Genomic DNA, 17483 nt, shown 5'->3' with positions numbered 1-17483 from the left:
ACTACAGCCCTACCCAACGACCGCTGCTCGGCCCGAAGGCCTGCAGATTACGAGTTGTCGCGTGGTCAACACGACGAATCCTCTCGGCCGTTATTCTTGGCTTTCGAGACCGCTATCTCACCGTCAGATAGCTCCTCAATTCTAATCACGTAGGCCGAGTGGACCTCGAAACCAGCCCTCAGGTCCAGGTAAAAATCCCTGACCTGGTCGGGAATCGATCCCGGGGCCTATGGGTAAGAGGCAGGACGCTACCCCTACACCACAGGGCCGGCCATCTACAAAGGGCTGCATAAATTTCACAAATAGCAGTAAAATATTGTATTGACCATGCTTGGTGTACGTTTGACCGAAATAGGTGACTTTTCGTGGTTACGTTTCCTTGGTGGTGGGCACTCTATTTTCTTTGTTTGTAAATGTGAATGAAAATAAGTTTGGAACGGCATTTGCCAGTAATCGCCGTTGGTAATTTTTTCGAAATGTAAAGAGCATAAGCGACTGAATTGAGTGGGATACGGTACCATTTATCTCTTTTCGTCCTCACATCGCATTGTTCCGTTAATTCCTTGTTCTTTAAAGGAAACCTGAAACATAATCCGACAAATAATTACTATGGCTATCCGTACTTTCGCTGTATAAACAATAAAATGGATTTAATTACAAACAGAAATTACAAAAAGGAATCTCGGCTATAATGAGATACAGTAGGGCTAATACGCGACACTTACGGATTTAGCCTTGCTAAAATGGGAGACAATTCGATGGTGGCGCTCCTAGTGACTTGACCTGAAAAATCGCGCTTAATTCAATAACTTATCAATGGAAATGTATATACGGAAATGGATAAATAAATTACGTCTAGAATCAAAGTGTTATTGAGATATTAACTTCGAAGTTCCTAAAGCAATCCTGGATAAATGAATGAAGAATTATGTAAAAGGGTATTATTCAAAGACTGTAATTTGACATTTAAACAAGATGTGAAATGGACTGCTGTGAAATGACTTGATCTTTCATTTATGCATTACTTTTTTTAGCTTTAGCATTCCTGCCTGAATTCTTACGGTTGGATTTGTCTTTTTTCTCATTTAAAAACATTGTATCATCACATTAAGACACTTATAAATAAAAATAGCGGCACATTCCTTACACATATGATGCAATGAATTATCATTTAATAGCTGGACAATTTTCCTCTTAACATGAAGCCTACTAACAGAAAGATAATCTATAAAATCCCGGCTTTAATCTGAGAAGAGGGATAAAAGGAAGAAAAGTATGAAAATGTTGTCGATAGTGATGCTTTGAGGAATATTTACGTACAGTTAGAGTAAAAATGTAACGTACCCTTGGCTGTATAGTTGAGAATTTTTAAAGTCGCTGGCCTGGAAATGATCTGAACAGATCTTATAATTCTTATATAAGCGTAAAGTCCCTTCTTTCTTGTACACCTTATCCAAATCACTTCTGTGACATTTCAAAACCCACAGATCACTCCTACAACAACACTTCGGTATTGCAGATTAACTGCTGCACTATACAATAATATATGCGTATTCCATTTTAAGCAGGGTTGAGCAGGTCAGAAGATTATATACTATAAAAATCTATAAAAATATTAATTATATTTTCTTGTCACCAGGGAACATGAAGAACGACCGCGCATTCTTCTCTAGTTCATAGTTACTGCAGCCAAACACAGCACATACCTTTCCCCTTATGTTGAGAGGAGATATCAAGGAATGATACACGCTACTATTTAATTATGTCAACTCACTGAAAACGCATAAATAACACTAAAAACTTGACACAAAAATGCACGTGCTCTTATGACAGAGTCAGTAGTTTTCAGGTCTACTCGCTAGAGAGAGCTGCATTAGCTGTCCCTCGATATCTCGCTCAGTGTCGCTTATTGTCTCTACTGCATTTGCTGTAATTCAGCAGTACTTAAAATACAATATATCCTTTGTTTAATTACTCCGATTAATACAACCATACGCTGAGCTTACGGTTGGCATTATTGAAAGCAAGAATCTATCTTTTCACTTCTTAAAACTTAGGAAATTAAATTGGCATGCACGATCTCTCTGTCACCCACAGAACACCTCAACATGTGCTCTCGCGCCAATTCGCTTTGTTTTGACAACCGTTAACATGGCTGCCCCTTATCAACTTGCTTCCGCAGGGAGCGCTGATGTCAGTCTTCCAACCCCTCTATGTTATTCTATCTCGTTGATCGTTCTGTTATTGTATTTGTTCTTTGGTGCATGCTGCCGTAACGGTTAATTCAGAAGAATTCAGTGTCGTTCCTCGTTCGCCCACTGCGGAATACTTTGTCCCTGGGAAAATACCTGCAGTATATATTTAAGTTGAAGAAGTACGAATTTAGTTTCGTGTTACATTTTGAAGTATGATGGGTAAAGCAAAAAAGGGATTTCAGGTACCGGTACCGCTCAATACAGCTAAACTGGCAAAGGGTACCGGTAATCAGGTACTAGGTTTTTGTGATAAACGCTTATGCATTGTAAACATCTTGACCATTTTTTAAAACTAGTAATAATTAATTTATTTTAACTTACAGGTAGAACAATGTAATAGTTTAAATGCAACCGCCAGTAAAAGTGCAAAACCTTTGGAGAGGAAATGTAATAAAAAGGTATGCCAATTATTAAGGTGTTTTATTACTAACATTTTGTGATGCTGTAACATTGATCATATCCTTACCTTCAAAGTTGAAAAATGTAGGTGAACTTACATACCCTCAGAATGAGACGATACTGGTTCTAAGCCAGGAATTTAGATTAATCATCACAACTTGTGTAAAGCTTCACTTCCACTACAATGTATTTGCACCAGATTTCTTTGTTTGTCATAGTATGTTTTCAAAATCTAATATTGTTTCAGTTTTCAAGTTATTAGGTATTCGGTGGTTAGGTTGACTCCTTCATGATAGTGGTGCAGAATGAGAAAGAGGTAATTCACATAACCTCTCACAGACCATCTCATGACAGGTTAGATGGGTAAAATTTTAGCAATGTAAAAATGTTGGGAAGTTGCTGCCCTTGAAAATAAGTTGATTTCTCATTCCACCTTTAGTCCACACAGCTTAGTTTGGTATTTAGGGGTTGTAGTAAGGATGTAATAAATAGGGCATATAAGTCTCTGATAAGCCCGCCTGGTGGCCGTGTTCGTTAAGGTGCTGAAGTCTAAGCGCTCTGACACCGTGGTTAGCCAGTTTGAGTCCCATTGGTCATCAAAATAATTTTCACCATCAGAATGTTGGCCGGCAGGGTAGAGGAGGTGGTGGTGTACAATTTCTAATCACTAGATTGCATGCCAAAAACCTCGATTAAATTCCAAATCTCTCCGCAGTGTTCATGTGGAGTGAGGGCATATGACACTGTCGATGGTGATTCGTCCATCGGATGGAGACGTTAACCCTTGAGCAGACCCTTTGGTGCTATTCTACAGGAGTAGGCTATGTGCCGGCACCGGGTTTTGCCCTCTTCCTACTATCAAATATCACGCCATTCATTTCATCTCATTAACTCCTCTGATGAGGTTGACGTCAGGAAGGGTATCCGGTCATAAAAGGCTGCATGACAGATTCATCTCACCTCATACCTGACCCCTTAGAGAAATGGGACAAGGGTTGGACAAACATAAGTCTCTGGTAGGACCCCAGTTAGAGAAAGTTCGAGTATTTGGGACCTTACAGACCCTCATCACGACTTCTTCATACAAGAAATGGAAATGATCCAAAGGAAATCAGCGCGATTTGTTTTGGGTGATTTCTGACAAAGGAGTAGTGTTAAAAAAATGTGCCAAACATTTGGGCTGATAAGACGTGGGAGTAAGGAGACGACATGCAAAACTATGTGGGATGTACATTTTAAAAACTTAATTATGTAGATCCGTATTGATACAGTTTCTTAAGTGGTATGTTCTAAGCTGTCACTGGAAAGATGATGTGGAAGGACATTAGTTTATGAATATGCTTGAGTGGAGCTTTTAAAAGTAGTAAAGATCATAATAAGAAGACAAATATTAATTTATAGGATGAGGAGCATGGGATTGGAATTCGTCAGCTGCAGGAAAATGTGGCAGAAATCAGTACTGATGATTGCTGACATTGCCGAACTTCTCCATTCGAAACCACAACAAAATTACTTATAATTATCCATAAATATTTAACTATATTATTCTTGACTTATATCACTTATTCTCATAGTGAAACTAACAGAAAATAATCTGAATTTTTTGAATTATTGATTTATGACACTTTTCTCTGGAACTTGCAACTTTATCAAGGGAAATGTTGAAAATATTTAAGGAAAAGCTAGGTAAACAATTGATAGGGAATCTGTTACACGGGTGACAGCCTTTAATGCAGATCATTGATGATTTATTTATTTCTAGATTGCTCGTGTGAATAAAATGCAACCTCTTAACCCATATCTACCCAAATGATTTTTCTGTGGAATAATTCAGTATATTAAGTCAGTTTTTTGTAATCTAAACAAACAAGATGGAATGATTTTAGTTTTCATTAACATATTTTTCTGGAGAGTTTTCTGTCTACAATGAGCATGGTTGTATAGGGTAAAAGATATATTCAGTGAAGGTACATTTCCTCGCACATTAAGATCATTATGAATTTAGTATTAGTTACATAAGTGTTGAATTAGCACAATAAAAATTATAAAGTACATTATTTAAAACATAATTGAGGAACAATTTAGAATGCACATTGTTGCAACACAATAGGACATTTGTATCACTTGTTATAAACAAAGTACCAAATTTTCAGCAAGTACGGTCACTGCAAATAGCAGAAACTCCCAACTACAAACAGAACTTCAGAACTGTTTAGTCTGTGTTTCAAAACTACACTCTGTTTTTCATAGTCCAGTCTGTTTTAATGTCAGTGAAATGCCAGGAAGTAAAGAACGTGGCAACCAACATTACATTTTTTTGCACTGTCTCCTGGCCACTTTGGCACAGTGTGCATGCATATTGCACTTGCTTTTCCCTTGTTTTAAGATAAAGGGATACCTGATTGAAATGCACTTCTGGCAACACATGTGAGGATACTTTCACAGTCGGTCTTCTTGTGTTATGTTGCGAAGCGGCACAAGATTGAATATATGCCCTAACCATGAACCAAGTGAAACTGAGCAGGTGTGCTGTTTGGGTTCAAACGGTAAAGTTGTCATACATTGTTTATGAAGACTCAAAAGGAACGCAACTAAGAGACCATTACCATTTCGTATTTTTGATGCTGATGCGGTAACATACATGTTGATGCAATTGGTTGGGTTGCCTGTCATCTGAATAACTTGGAAGTTATACATGGTACTGGACTAGCTGTTGCTTCTTCATTAATATGATTCACCTCATTTCCATTCAGTACACCACATTGCATACAAATTTTACCCTTTCCAATTACTTTCGTACACTAGTTTCATGTTAGGAGCAGCCTAGTAGATGTGAGGAAGCATGCATGATTATTCCCAAGATAACTCAATGATACTGAATTCTAAGTGTTCAGATCTAATATTAAATAAATTCCAGAGTTTCAAATCCCCCCCCCGTCAGATCTCGGGGTGAGGGTGGGGGTAGGATTGGAAGAAGCCTCGAATCATATTCACTTCACAGAGAGATATTATGTGAAACCTGGAATGTGAGACATCTCCTATAGACTGGCAAACTGTCAGTTGTTGAGAAAGAAATGACACTGCTTGGTGTAAGAATTTTGGGACTGTGTCTTGCTGCCATTTCACCACAGCCAATGGAAACAGTATATTTTTTCAGACCTAATCGCCAAAGCTGAAATGGTGTAGCAATCAATATTCCATGGATGCTATGTATTGTAGTCATCAGACACTATCCAGTGAATGATAGAGTTATTTCCATAGAGTTAAATTCAACACGTAAATTAAATGTAGTACAGGTGTATACACCAACATCTCACTCTTCTGAAGATAATATATAGGTGAGTTCTACAGCCAGTTAGAATGCTCTATTGATGGCATTCATCAAAGAGAAATTCTCATCATTCAAGGTGACTTTAATGCCAAGATAGGTGACACCATGTGATAACCACCTTAGTGCACATGTTGGTCACTATGGTCTTGGGACTAGAAATCATAGAGAGCATCTTCTGCACTTCTGTGTAGATAAGAACATGGTTGTTACCGACACGCTCTTTCAATATCACCTGCGTCATTGATATACGTTAATATTCCCTGGAGACGGTATGAAACCAAATTAATTTTATCCTAATCAGAGGTCACTGGAAGTCCTACATTCTAATCAGCAGAAGTTACCCAGGTGCTGAATGTGGTTCAGACTAGGCCCATGTTCTTGTCATCATGAATGCAGCTGAAACTCGGTCACAGCAAAGGTAAGGGAAATGAAAAGTGATGATATTGCTCTTGTAATTTTGGTGTGGCTATTTTCCCAAACTGCAGACATTAAGAGTAAATTCCACTGATGCTGTATGTTTAGTATGAAACAGCCTGAATACTGCTATGATCATTGCAACTAAGGAAATACATAGAAAGATCTCATTACCTTGGAAGCCCTGGTTAAGTGCCAAAACTTCAAGGCTAATAGAGGAAACAGTGAAAAAGAAACAATGATAGGACTAATGAATATTTACAAATACACATATTACTCTCATCATATTCATGAGATGAGATGGATTTCCCATCTCCCCTACCATCTGATTCATTAAGGTCAAGAAAATTACCCATGACTTCAAACCTTATTCATGGATTGTGGAGGATGAAGATAGTACCTTCATTAGAGAGAAACAACTGACCATCGGAAGATGGAAAAGGTACTGTGAAAATCATTATGCAGATGCGACTATCAGCAATAACTACATCTCTGATCAGTGTGACTTAGAACCTGAGCCTTCCAGTACTAAGGAGAGAAGCAGATGAAGCAATTAAACACCTGAAAAACCATAAAGCACCAGGAAGTGATCACATCACTGGTGAAATAGGAGGAGGAGGAGGAATATGTTTAATGCACTTCATCTGCAGCATGGTAGGGACAGTTGTGTATGGCCATAAGACTGGCTCGCTGTGATCTTCATACCACTTCACAAAAAAGGGTCAACAATGAATTGTGGGAGTTACTGAACCATCTCACTAATACCACATGCAGCCTTTCATTAGATATCAGCTCCTGTCAGAACATGCTGGCTTTGTCAAGGGAAGAGGAACTAGGGAACGGATTCTGAATATTCATCAGTTGGTTGAGAAGGCACAAGAATTAAACATTCCCTTTTTTCTGTTTTGTTGACTATCAAAAGGTCTTTGATTTTATTTTGTGGAAGCTGTTCTAGAGGAAATGGGAATTCCGTCTCATCTCATTTCACTTATAAAAGACTTGTACAGTAACAACTTGGCTTAAGTAACAGTGGGTGGTGAATTATCATTAACTTTCAAAGTTTCTAAAGATGTACGACAAGGATGCATCTTATCACCTCAGTTGTTTGTCTATGATGAATATATAATAAGGCATCCCCTAGACAACTGGGAAGGATTATTCTCAATTGGTGGGAGGAGTATCAATAACCTACGTTTTGCGGACAACACCACATCAGCTTGCTGAGATAATGAATTGTGTACAACACGGAAGTCACAATCTTGGTATAGAGATTAATCAGAATGAGACAAAACTAATGATATCTAGGAAAAAATTAGATTATCTAACAAAATAGAGCAATTACATTGAATATGTCTTCTCGATCTTCATATATAGCAAAACTTGGACTGTAAAAGCTAAAGATAGAAATTGAATTACCGGTAACACATTTGAAATGTGGTACTGGAGAAGGATGTTGTGAATGCCATGGACAGCCAGGTGAATATATGATTCTGTCATTCAGGATAGTTGGAATAAAGGACAAGTTGTTACCAGAAAATCCTGCAATTCTTGGTCACATTATGAGGAGAAAGGATGACAACCTGGAAAAATCAATTGCCCAGAGGAAAAGTTCATGGCAAAAGGTCACTAGGACAAGTTACAAAAAAGATGGGTTGATCAAATAAGAGACATCACAAACTCACCATGGAGAACTACTGCTCGGAAGGTGCAGGATTACACAGAATGTCATCAATTTATGAAAGAAGCAACAACATCCTTGGGTCACGATACTCAGTCGTGAGTGTAACGTCTTGAGAGAGAGAATTCAGCATTAGTCCAAAGTTGGTTATCAAGGAGACTGTTTATATCCCTACACGATTTATCACCTTCGCTATCTCTGTCACTATGAAAAGCATTTTCTGGTTGTTTATGAAGCATGATTTTTAAGCAAGTACAGTTTTTGAAATATGGCTGCTGCAGAGCTTTGGTTGTTCAGAATATGTGCGCTCAGTACGTACATCTGTAGGCAACCCACAAATGCCATTAGGGAAGCATTTGCCCATATTTACTTATGTTTGTGTGTATGGAAAATGCCTCTGACATTAAACGGTCCTGCGTAGTGTGAAGTACGTGCTGTGATGTGTTTTCTAAATGCAAAGTACGTGAAAGCTTTTGAAATTTTTTGACAGATTAGTTAACTGTATGGAGAACACACTATGAGCGAAGTAATGGTAAGAAAATGGGTTAGAGCATTTGAAGGAGGCCGTACTAATGTCCACGACGAGAAGCATAGTGGGTGACCGTCTGTCATTAACTGAAGACTTGGTGCAAACGGTTGATGCAAAGGTTCGAGAAATCAGATTCTTTACGATTTTGTCATTGAGTTATGAGTTGCCTGAAATATCATGGAGTGTTCTTTATGAAATTATATCAGGACGCTTAGATTATTGGAAGTTGTGCTCACGCTTGGTATCGAGGTTGCTGACAGAGGTGCATAAAACCAAGTGTGTAGGCAGTGCGTTTGACTTTCCTTGAGCAGTACAGTGACGAAAGATGATGTTTTCCTAAGCCAAATTGTCACTGGCAATGGAACATGGGTGGCTTTTGTTATGCCGGAATCAAAACAGCAGTCCATGGAATGGAGACACTCAACATCCCCGAAGAAAGTGAAGTGCAAGCAAACAATTTCATCTTGCAAATTCATGTGTGCTTTGTTATGGGATAGGCAGGGGTATATTGCTTGTGGATTTTTTGCTGGGCTGACACAATAAATGGCAAGACTTATTGTGAGATGTTGCATAAACTCCATCGTGCAATCCAAAATAAACGGCGTGGCATGCTCAGAAGGGGGATTCTTTTGCTTCATGACAGTACGCGATCTCACTTGGCTAAACAAACCCAAGACCTCATTTGCTTCAACTGGTTGGGAACAATTTCATCATTCTCTGTATAGTCCTGACCTAGCGCCTAGTGACTACCACTTTTTCCTGCACTTGAAAAATAATTTAGAAGATCAGTGCCTCGACAGTGATGATGAACTAAAAGCAACCGTGCTGCAGTGGCTGATACATCAAGCGGCAGATTTCTGTGAGGATGAAATTTAGAGGCTGGTTTCATGATATGACAAGTGCCTTAATATGCTTGGAACTTATGTCGAGAAGTAGTTTAAAGTACAGGCTTACATGTTTAAAAAATTGTATTTCTGTTTTTCTATATCAAAACGATACTTAAAAAGCATGCCTTGTATATATATTACCAGTGCTTGTTTTATGAGAAAAGGTGGCAGTACTCACCCAACCTTCTTCATAAACTGAATCTCAGAAGTTATTTTCCCAAGTTAATATCCAACAATTGGGCCCATCATGGTCAGAATTATTCACGTCAGGAACTGCAGTAAATCTATCGGTATTTGTGATGTTTTCTTCACATTCACTTAATTCACTGTTCATGGGTTCAGGAGATGCTTAAGGAGAATTGTCATGCTTTCTTTTATTGAACACAGGTACAAAATAATTAGTTATTTTATTCATTTCACTTCTCTAACTTGTGAACCACGTGCACCCCTTGTTCCTGCTAAATAACTATGAACTTGCTTGACGTGGCAGCAAAAAACAAAGTGTTTGTTATTCAAATTATTTAAAAACAAATGAAAACAGTTAAATTTAAACATTAACTCCAGAATACCTATGACTGTTAGTTATTTATTATTATAGTTGTTTGCTGCTACGTTGATATTAACAGCACTTGGTGCAATATGCATGCCGTTGGATTGTCCTTGACAAGAACAGTTCGTTTGCAGTTGAAAAATTTCATTTTTGCCAGTGGGACACACGAAATTTCAACCTGATTTGTATTTTGGTTGTTTCAAGAGAGCATTCTGGAAAAATGAAAGTGAAGTCATTAAAGATGTAATTAATGTCGCCCGTAAAAGTTGTCAGGTTTGTAGCTCTATTATTCCTGTCGTTGTTGGCACAGAATCCAGAAATGTAACAATTCATACTTATGACTGGCAAAACAAGTTCCGTGCTGGAATGAAAAACATTCCATAAATAACTCAGATACATCACTTTGTGTATATGAAAAAGCACCTTGGTGTAGTGTTGACAAAGAAATCCACATAGTTTCTGACGAAGTACCCTACACCATCCTTCCAGAAGATCCACCGCCTGGCTTCAGTGACCTTCTACAAGTCATTAAACCTCAAGGAATTACCTTCGGTAGACAGATGTATCTCCATGATTAAAAATAGTCCCTTTGTATCAGAAGTTAAGAAAGATATACTATATCCTGCTGTAACATCTTACCCTGCTCCAATGACACTGCCACCAACCACCTCAAGTGAAAATCTTACTGAACCGGCTTCTGTTTCTCCTCCTCTGTCAATAATTACACCATCATCAATTTCTTCGAAAAGTGTAATGCCTAAAAATACAAGTAAGGCTCGGAAGAGAATACCACTAACTCCGAGAAAATTCTCCCCACAGAAGAGGTCTCAACCCACCTGCAGCTACTGTGGAGAGGCAGGACATCGGGACCAGACAGTGAAGGGGTATATAATATGCCAAAACGCAGGCTTCAGCATGAATAACTGATATTCCTCTCCAAGACTCTGTTATGCACTTTTGCCGAAAGCGCACTCTTTACTCGCATCCTGAGCTTTATTTCGGAAATGTCGCTCTTCCTGTAGTTGACACTTACCGATTCCTTGGGCTCCTTTTCGATAGCAAATTATCATGGGAACCACATGTGCGGCAGTTAATAGTGGAATGCACTATTAAGTTGAATATTTTGAAGTTCCTTAGCAGTACTAATTGGGGGGCTGCCGCACGGTGCTCCTACGATTTTATAGGGCACATATATCTGTGTTAGTCTACGGCAGTGCAGCATATGGATCAGTAAGGTAAAGCATCCTTGTGAAACTGAATAGCATCCACCACAGCAGGGTTAGGTTGGTAACGGGAGCTCTTCGTACAAGCCCCATTGCTAGCCTGCTCGCTGAATCTGCTGTGCTGCCTCTACACGTGTGGTGCCAGCAAATCCTTCTGTCCTATGCTGCAAATTTACGACAGATGCCACTTCACCCAAGCTATCCTTGCGTATTCCACAATGGAAACTGTCAGCTGTATGCTGCTTATGCTCGAGCAATGCAGCCGGTTGGAATACGCTTGGATAGCAGTCACAGATTGTTTGACGTACCTTCTGTTCCCTGCGTTGTCAGACAACCAAGTAGGTTACCTCTGTGGATAATACGACACCCTGAAATAATCCTGGATCTGCGCACTGGCCCGAAGGAAAACACGGACCCTTTGATTTATTGGAGGCTCTTCTTGTACGTTGTTGGCCGGTATCCATGTTCAGTCGTCGTTTACATGGATGGTTCAGGGAGAGAAACGAAAGTGGGCTGTGTGTTTGTTGTCGATAACGATAGGTTTCTTTTTGAAAAGAAAATATTTATAAAATCCTCCTATCAATACAATTCAAGTCATCTGTTAGATGAAGCAAAGTCTATACATGTTTCAGCCTAATCTCAAGGCCATCTTCAGTAGTAAAACAATTATTACATAATATACAAACAAATTAAAAAACGTAATGATGTGAAGTGACAGTGATCATGATAAGTGAGTTAAAAAAACACATTGAGGTGCAAAGTCCTCTCGTCTAATAGATCTTGCTGGCTGTTAAATAAAACATTATGCTGAGGAGTGTAGTGAGACCATCAATACTACGAATAAAACGTGTAACATCTGTAATGAGAAAAAAGGAATATATGAGTGGATGAAGAACAAGTTAAAAATGATGTACGAAAAGAAAACTCATATGACTTACTTGTAACTAAAAGTTGTCGTCTCGAATGGAGATGACCTTGTCGGTCTCAAGTCACATTGACAACTAAGCCTGTGTGTGGCTTACTGTGTATCTGTGTCGATGTGGTTGGGAGGGGTAATGGAGGGGGAGGGGCAGGGAGGGAGGGAGGGACGTTGTGATTCGCGGAAGGAGGGTGTTGATGGAAGGGCGGGTCTTGTTCTAGAATGTCGGTAGTGAAACTCTTTTTTATTAATGAACTGTTCGCAGATGAGCGGGACAAAGGTTTCCAATAAAATATTTTTCTTTTTGTTGATTTCATTTAAGTTATAGACGGGATTGTTATATTGGTCGATATCTATATATTCATAACTTGCAAAGGTTTCTTTTTGCTCTCCCGGAAACCTGTAGTGTGTACACAGCGGAGCTCTATGCTACCTGTGAAGCTCTGCGGTACACACTGTCCGGTGAGTGCCGACACTTTCTGGTGTGTACCGACTCCTTGAACTCGCTACAGTCTATTTATACCGGTTTTCCTCGGCACCCTCTGGTGCAGCGGATCCAGGATCTACTGGCCGGGTGTTCGAATGCTGGCACCAGAATCACGTTTATGTGGCTCCCAAGCCACATGGGTGTAGAGAGAAACGAGTTAACTGACATTTGGTCTAGTCACTGGATACATTTTATGATTTTAATTATCATATCATGTTGTCCATCTTATACCATTGGAGCCGATGATCTTAGATGTCAGGCCCCTTTAAACAACAAGCATCATCATCACAACAATTAATCAATTTTATTTTCTTTAATACTGTGGTATTTCTTGTAGTGCATATTTTACTATGATCCATGATGGGACTATTAATAGACAATGACTTTTTAAGTCATCTTTTCATCAACACAAGTGCATTTTTGAAATCATTTTAAGTGTCATTAATCTTCTGACCTACTGTTTTTATTCAAATCCACTTGATCCTTTATCAAATGAATTTTAATGTGTACACTAGTGCATTTTATGTGTTTGTATTTGTAACCTTGATAACATTGTAAATGCAGTATCTACATGATGATGGTCCACTGGGCACATTGCAGATCTTTCAGGGAGTTGAATTTGTGGTTTCCTCTCTGTAAACTAAGCATAATAAACTAATCCTTGCCACCGAAGTCCTTCTCCACACTAAAGATTAGCCATATCATCCCAACATAAAGGAATAGTCACATTAATGTGTATTTGTATTGGCAGCACTATACACTGCTGAATGATCATTTTTGACTTTGAATTGTGTGAAAACTTATATAAAGTCTGCAGTGGATCAGAAATGACTGAATAGCTTGGTGTTACAGATTGAGCATTGCAGTATCAAAGTCATGAGGCTATTGATCCCTACAAAATGTGTAGAGATTTATGCATTTGAAAAAAGAACATCATTAAATATTTTAGAATCCTTAAATATTTCAGAATTTGTGCATCCCAGTCATAATGTTTTACAGTAGATTACCAGTGATCATGCTTATTATACACTACCTACAAAAAAGTATAATGTAAAACAAAAGCTAAAGGTTTCCACCTATTCAATACTATTTATTGTAACCTAATAAAAGTTACTTATATTAAACTAGTTTCGGTCTTGCTACAGACCATCCTCAGTCAAAATCAAGTTAAGGCTTTTGTTTTACATTATATTATTCAATATGGTAATATGAAATTTATTAACTATGATACCAAAAAGTAATTTGGACCTCTCCACAAGGTTTGTTCGGTGGTTGTTACTCCATTAGAAGCTCGTAGTGACACCTCTTTTGGCTATAACAGCAGCCACCCTGTCCAGCATGCTTTTGACATGTGTCTGTAGGACATCCACTGGGTCGCTATTCTTCTTACAACCATTTTGAGAGTTGACCAGTGAACTTTGGCCACTCCTCCCAAGACTTCACCTGATGGTCCAATTCATCCCAAAGATGTTCTGTTGGATTGATATCAGGACTCTGGGTGGTCCATTTCAATTGGCAGACGTTGTTGGTGTGCCACTGCTTAGTAACCCCCGAAACATGGCATCTGCCATAGGCATCCTGGATGTAACGAGGGTCCATTCTGTAAAAATGCCACATTGTTGGGAACGTTTTATTATCCAGAATGTTACAATATGCCTTTGTGTTCATGCTGCCACAAACGCCAGCAGCCCCATGCTGAAGTTAGAGAAACAGCCCCACAGCATCGCTCCACCACCACCACCACCACCACCACCACCACACCCTTACACATCCATCGGATCAAATAAGCTGCTGTTCTTCTGGAATATGTGAGTTGGTGGGCCTCTGTACACAGTGTTCCAGTGAAACAGATACTCCTGTTAATGCATGAATCTCCTGTCAGATAGTAACAATCGGTTGTGCCCTATTTTTCACAATGTCACGTTTCAGGGTTCTGCGATTTTTGTCGGTCAAAATTTTAGGTCACCCAGAACATTCACCACTGACACAATGGCCATCCTTCTTCCTCTTATGCAGAATGAATGCTACTGTTGATTTGGACACATTTAAGTTCACTGCAGTTGCCCTGCTTGACTGCCTACTGAGGTGGCAGCCCACAATCATGCATTTATCGAAGGCTGATAGCTCTGTACTTCATGCCATCTCTTCGTCAACTGGTTCTCATGTTTCCTGAAGCATTTGTCAACCACACAAGTCAAATGACATACAAAATTGCTATTGTGAGTGTCCAATTACTGTCTAGTAGATAGTGCATATCAGAGCACTGACTGATTAGACTTCAACTTTTGTAAATAAGGAAGAAGTTTTAAGGTCTCACTTCTCACTCAGAATTGTTCTTATTAGCATAGAAGATTTTAGATGTTTAACAAATTTGGCCTTTCATAATTTTTATCTTCTTTTCCCATTCCCATTCCCATTACAGTATACTGATACAGCAAATCTTCTACATTTTACTTTACTTCTCCACCATTCTTAATCCATCGATGTGTTCTTTTCCTGGTCCTGTTGCCTTATTTGGTTATTACCCAGGTCCTTCATTGTAATTTGGGTTTTCCTCTCCCTCCCTTTCCTTTCATTTGTTAATTCCATTGTCTTTTTATTTTAGCATCCTTTCTTCATTCACCTATTTAATATGTTGATCTCAGTGTATTTTTCTCCACTTTATCACTCAACTTTTCCATCTTTTATTTCCAAATATTTCTCTTCGTATATCTCTGCATGTTTCTCAGAAATTTTACAAGCCATTAAGTGTACCTGTCCTGAGAGTTACTTGCTGAAGACATCTGAAAATATTGATAAAAAATGTTCCAATGAGATAACTTGTTCACGATCAGAATTATTCCTTGTTACTTCCTTTTTCCCTATGTATATTTGGTTGTTAACTAGAAACTGACAAGTATCCACTATTAATATCAGGTTTAAAATCCATTTGCACTTTCTGTTCTGTTCGCTGTATACTTTACTATCCAGGTAATCTGACAAGGGGAAGAAGGAGGAATCACTATCATTTCCTATTATTTTGATCCATGTTGGTCGAGACAAATATTGTTTCGCTCTATTTATCCCCAACCCCTTGCTCAGTTTTCCTATTTGGATGCTATTGCTTTGTACTATTCTTAAGCAGTTTCATTTGTCATGTACTCATTTAGATCTTCCTCAGCCTGTCATTCACTTCATTTTAGTTTTTTTCTTACCATTCTTTTTTATTCATCCATTCAGTCTACCCAAATATTTTTTTTCAGTTTCGACTCGGTTAATTTACAATTGTTAGGTTCTTCAGTCTGTAAAAAGTAATTTTGAATAAATACATTTATAAACTACCTGAAAAAAGAAAACTTAATAATTATGGTAACATAATTTTGCCTGAAAAAGAAACAACTTAATTAAAATAGAATGACATTTTTCGTTCTTGAAAAAACATAATCAGATTCTATCAAATCACACTCAAAAATATTTTAGAACTGTATAAACATTTATGCTTATTTCTGTTTAAATCCTTAAAAACTTGAAATTTGGAACTTACCTCCATTCTAGCATAAAATGCAAGTTATTGCAAAACTGGTACTCTATCATTGGCGTGAGTCCAGGCTAGTCAGTCTGTTGACCTACCGAGGCCACAGCACTAGTTGCAAATAGAGGATTGTATAATACAGATGTTGATTCCCATAGGGAATTTAAAATATTTGTCCCGAATGAGTAAATTTATAATACCATTATATTGGTATTATAATAGAGGATTGTTTCGACATTTAATAAATTCACAGAGGCTTGCAGACTGAACACTTGAAAGGCATAACGGTCTATAATGATGATGTATGTATGCTATTATTATTATTATTATTATTATTATTATTATTATTATTATTATTATTATTTATTATTATTATTAACAACAACTTGATTTAAATTGTTTTTGAAAACTATTTAGGGGTTGTCTAATGAGCTTTTAATAGGCTGGCTAGTTTTCTTTTAATTTTCCATATGTTATTTTCATTTACATGAACGTCTTTTGTGTAACTATATTAGTAGTTTTATTATTATTATTATTATTATTATTATTATTATTATTATTATTATTATTATTTATTTATTTGTTTTAAATTTATGTTAATGATTTTATTGAGCAAAGTATGACTTGAATTAAAGTGTATCTTGTAAGACATTATTTTTATTGATAAATGATAATGTGCTAAAATAATCTGGAGTGGCCAAGACGCTGCATAAATTCAGAGAATTTGCTACAGATAAGAATATCCAAACCCACATTCCAGACCTTTAAGTCAGAGTAGTCTCCTGTGGGATTCATTAAGCGCTAATGCAAAAAGTGTGGGATGTTGTTTAGAAATTAAATGGTACAAATAGAGTTGAATTTTTTAACCCTCAATCGGGTGCGCTCTTCCGACGAACACTCTCGGGTGCGCGCGATCTTTTAGACTGCAGCAATTATTTTCATAATTTATTGTATGACCTTGGAATCTAATAAAAATGTTGAAGTTTAATACTGTTGCAAGTAAGTTTACTTTTATTTAGATAATATTTAAAACATTTTTACGTACTCCATGACCGCATTAGGAAAATAAAAACTTGTTGAAAATTGAGTTAATTTACAAATAAATTTTGAAAGCTTTGAAAAATAACTTTCCGTTCTATTTATTTTTTCTGGTTTGTAAAATGGAGGCTATTTGAACTAGATATATATTTATCCTCCCCTTCATCCATTGTCACTGTAATATTTCTGGCATAACTAATCCTAATTTAAAACGCCGTTTTTTCAGAAATATTTGTATTTCAAATGATAAAAACTTCTAATT

At 37.7% G+C, this 17483-nt stretch overlaps 1 protein-coding gene across 2 annotated transcripts in view; it reads left to right on the top strand.

Moving 5' to 3' along the window:
• The first annotated feature begins 2343 nt into the window (after positions 1–2343).
• The window catches only part of LOC136872657 (uncharacterized), an 85542-nt gene continuing 70402 nt past the window's right edge, over positions 2344–17483 (top strand). For both annotated transcript variants that reach the window (XM_067146466.2, XM_067146467.2), the window contains exons 1-2: positions 2344–2488; positions 2579–2653. In XM_067146466.2, the coding sequence (XP_067002567.1) occupies positions 2408–2488; positions 2579–2653 (156 nt within the window). In that variant the 5' untranslated portion in view covers positions 2344–2407. The remainder of the gene's footprint in view (positions 2489–2578; positions 2654–17483) is intronic.

This window comes from Anabrus simplex, chromosome 4, assembly GCF_040414725.1.
Source record: "Anabrus simplex isolate iqAnaSimp1 chromosome 4, ASM4041472v1, whole genome shotgun sequence".
In the NCBI taxonomy this organism is placed as follows: domain Eukaryota; kingdom Metazoa; phylum Arthropoda; class Insecta; order Orthoptera; family Tettigoniidae; genus Anabrus; species Anabrus simplex.
This window is presented reverse-complemented; position numbering and strand designations above follow the sequence as displayed.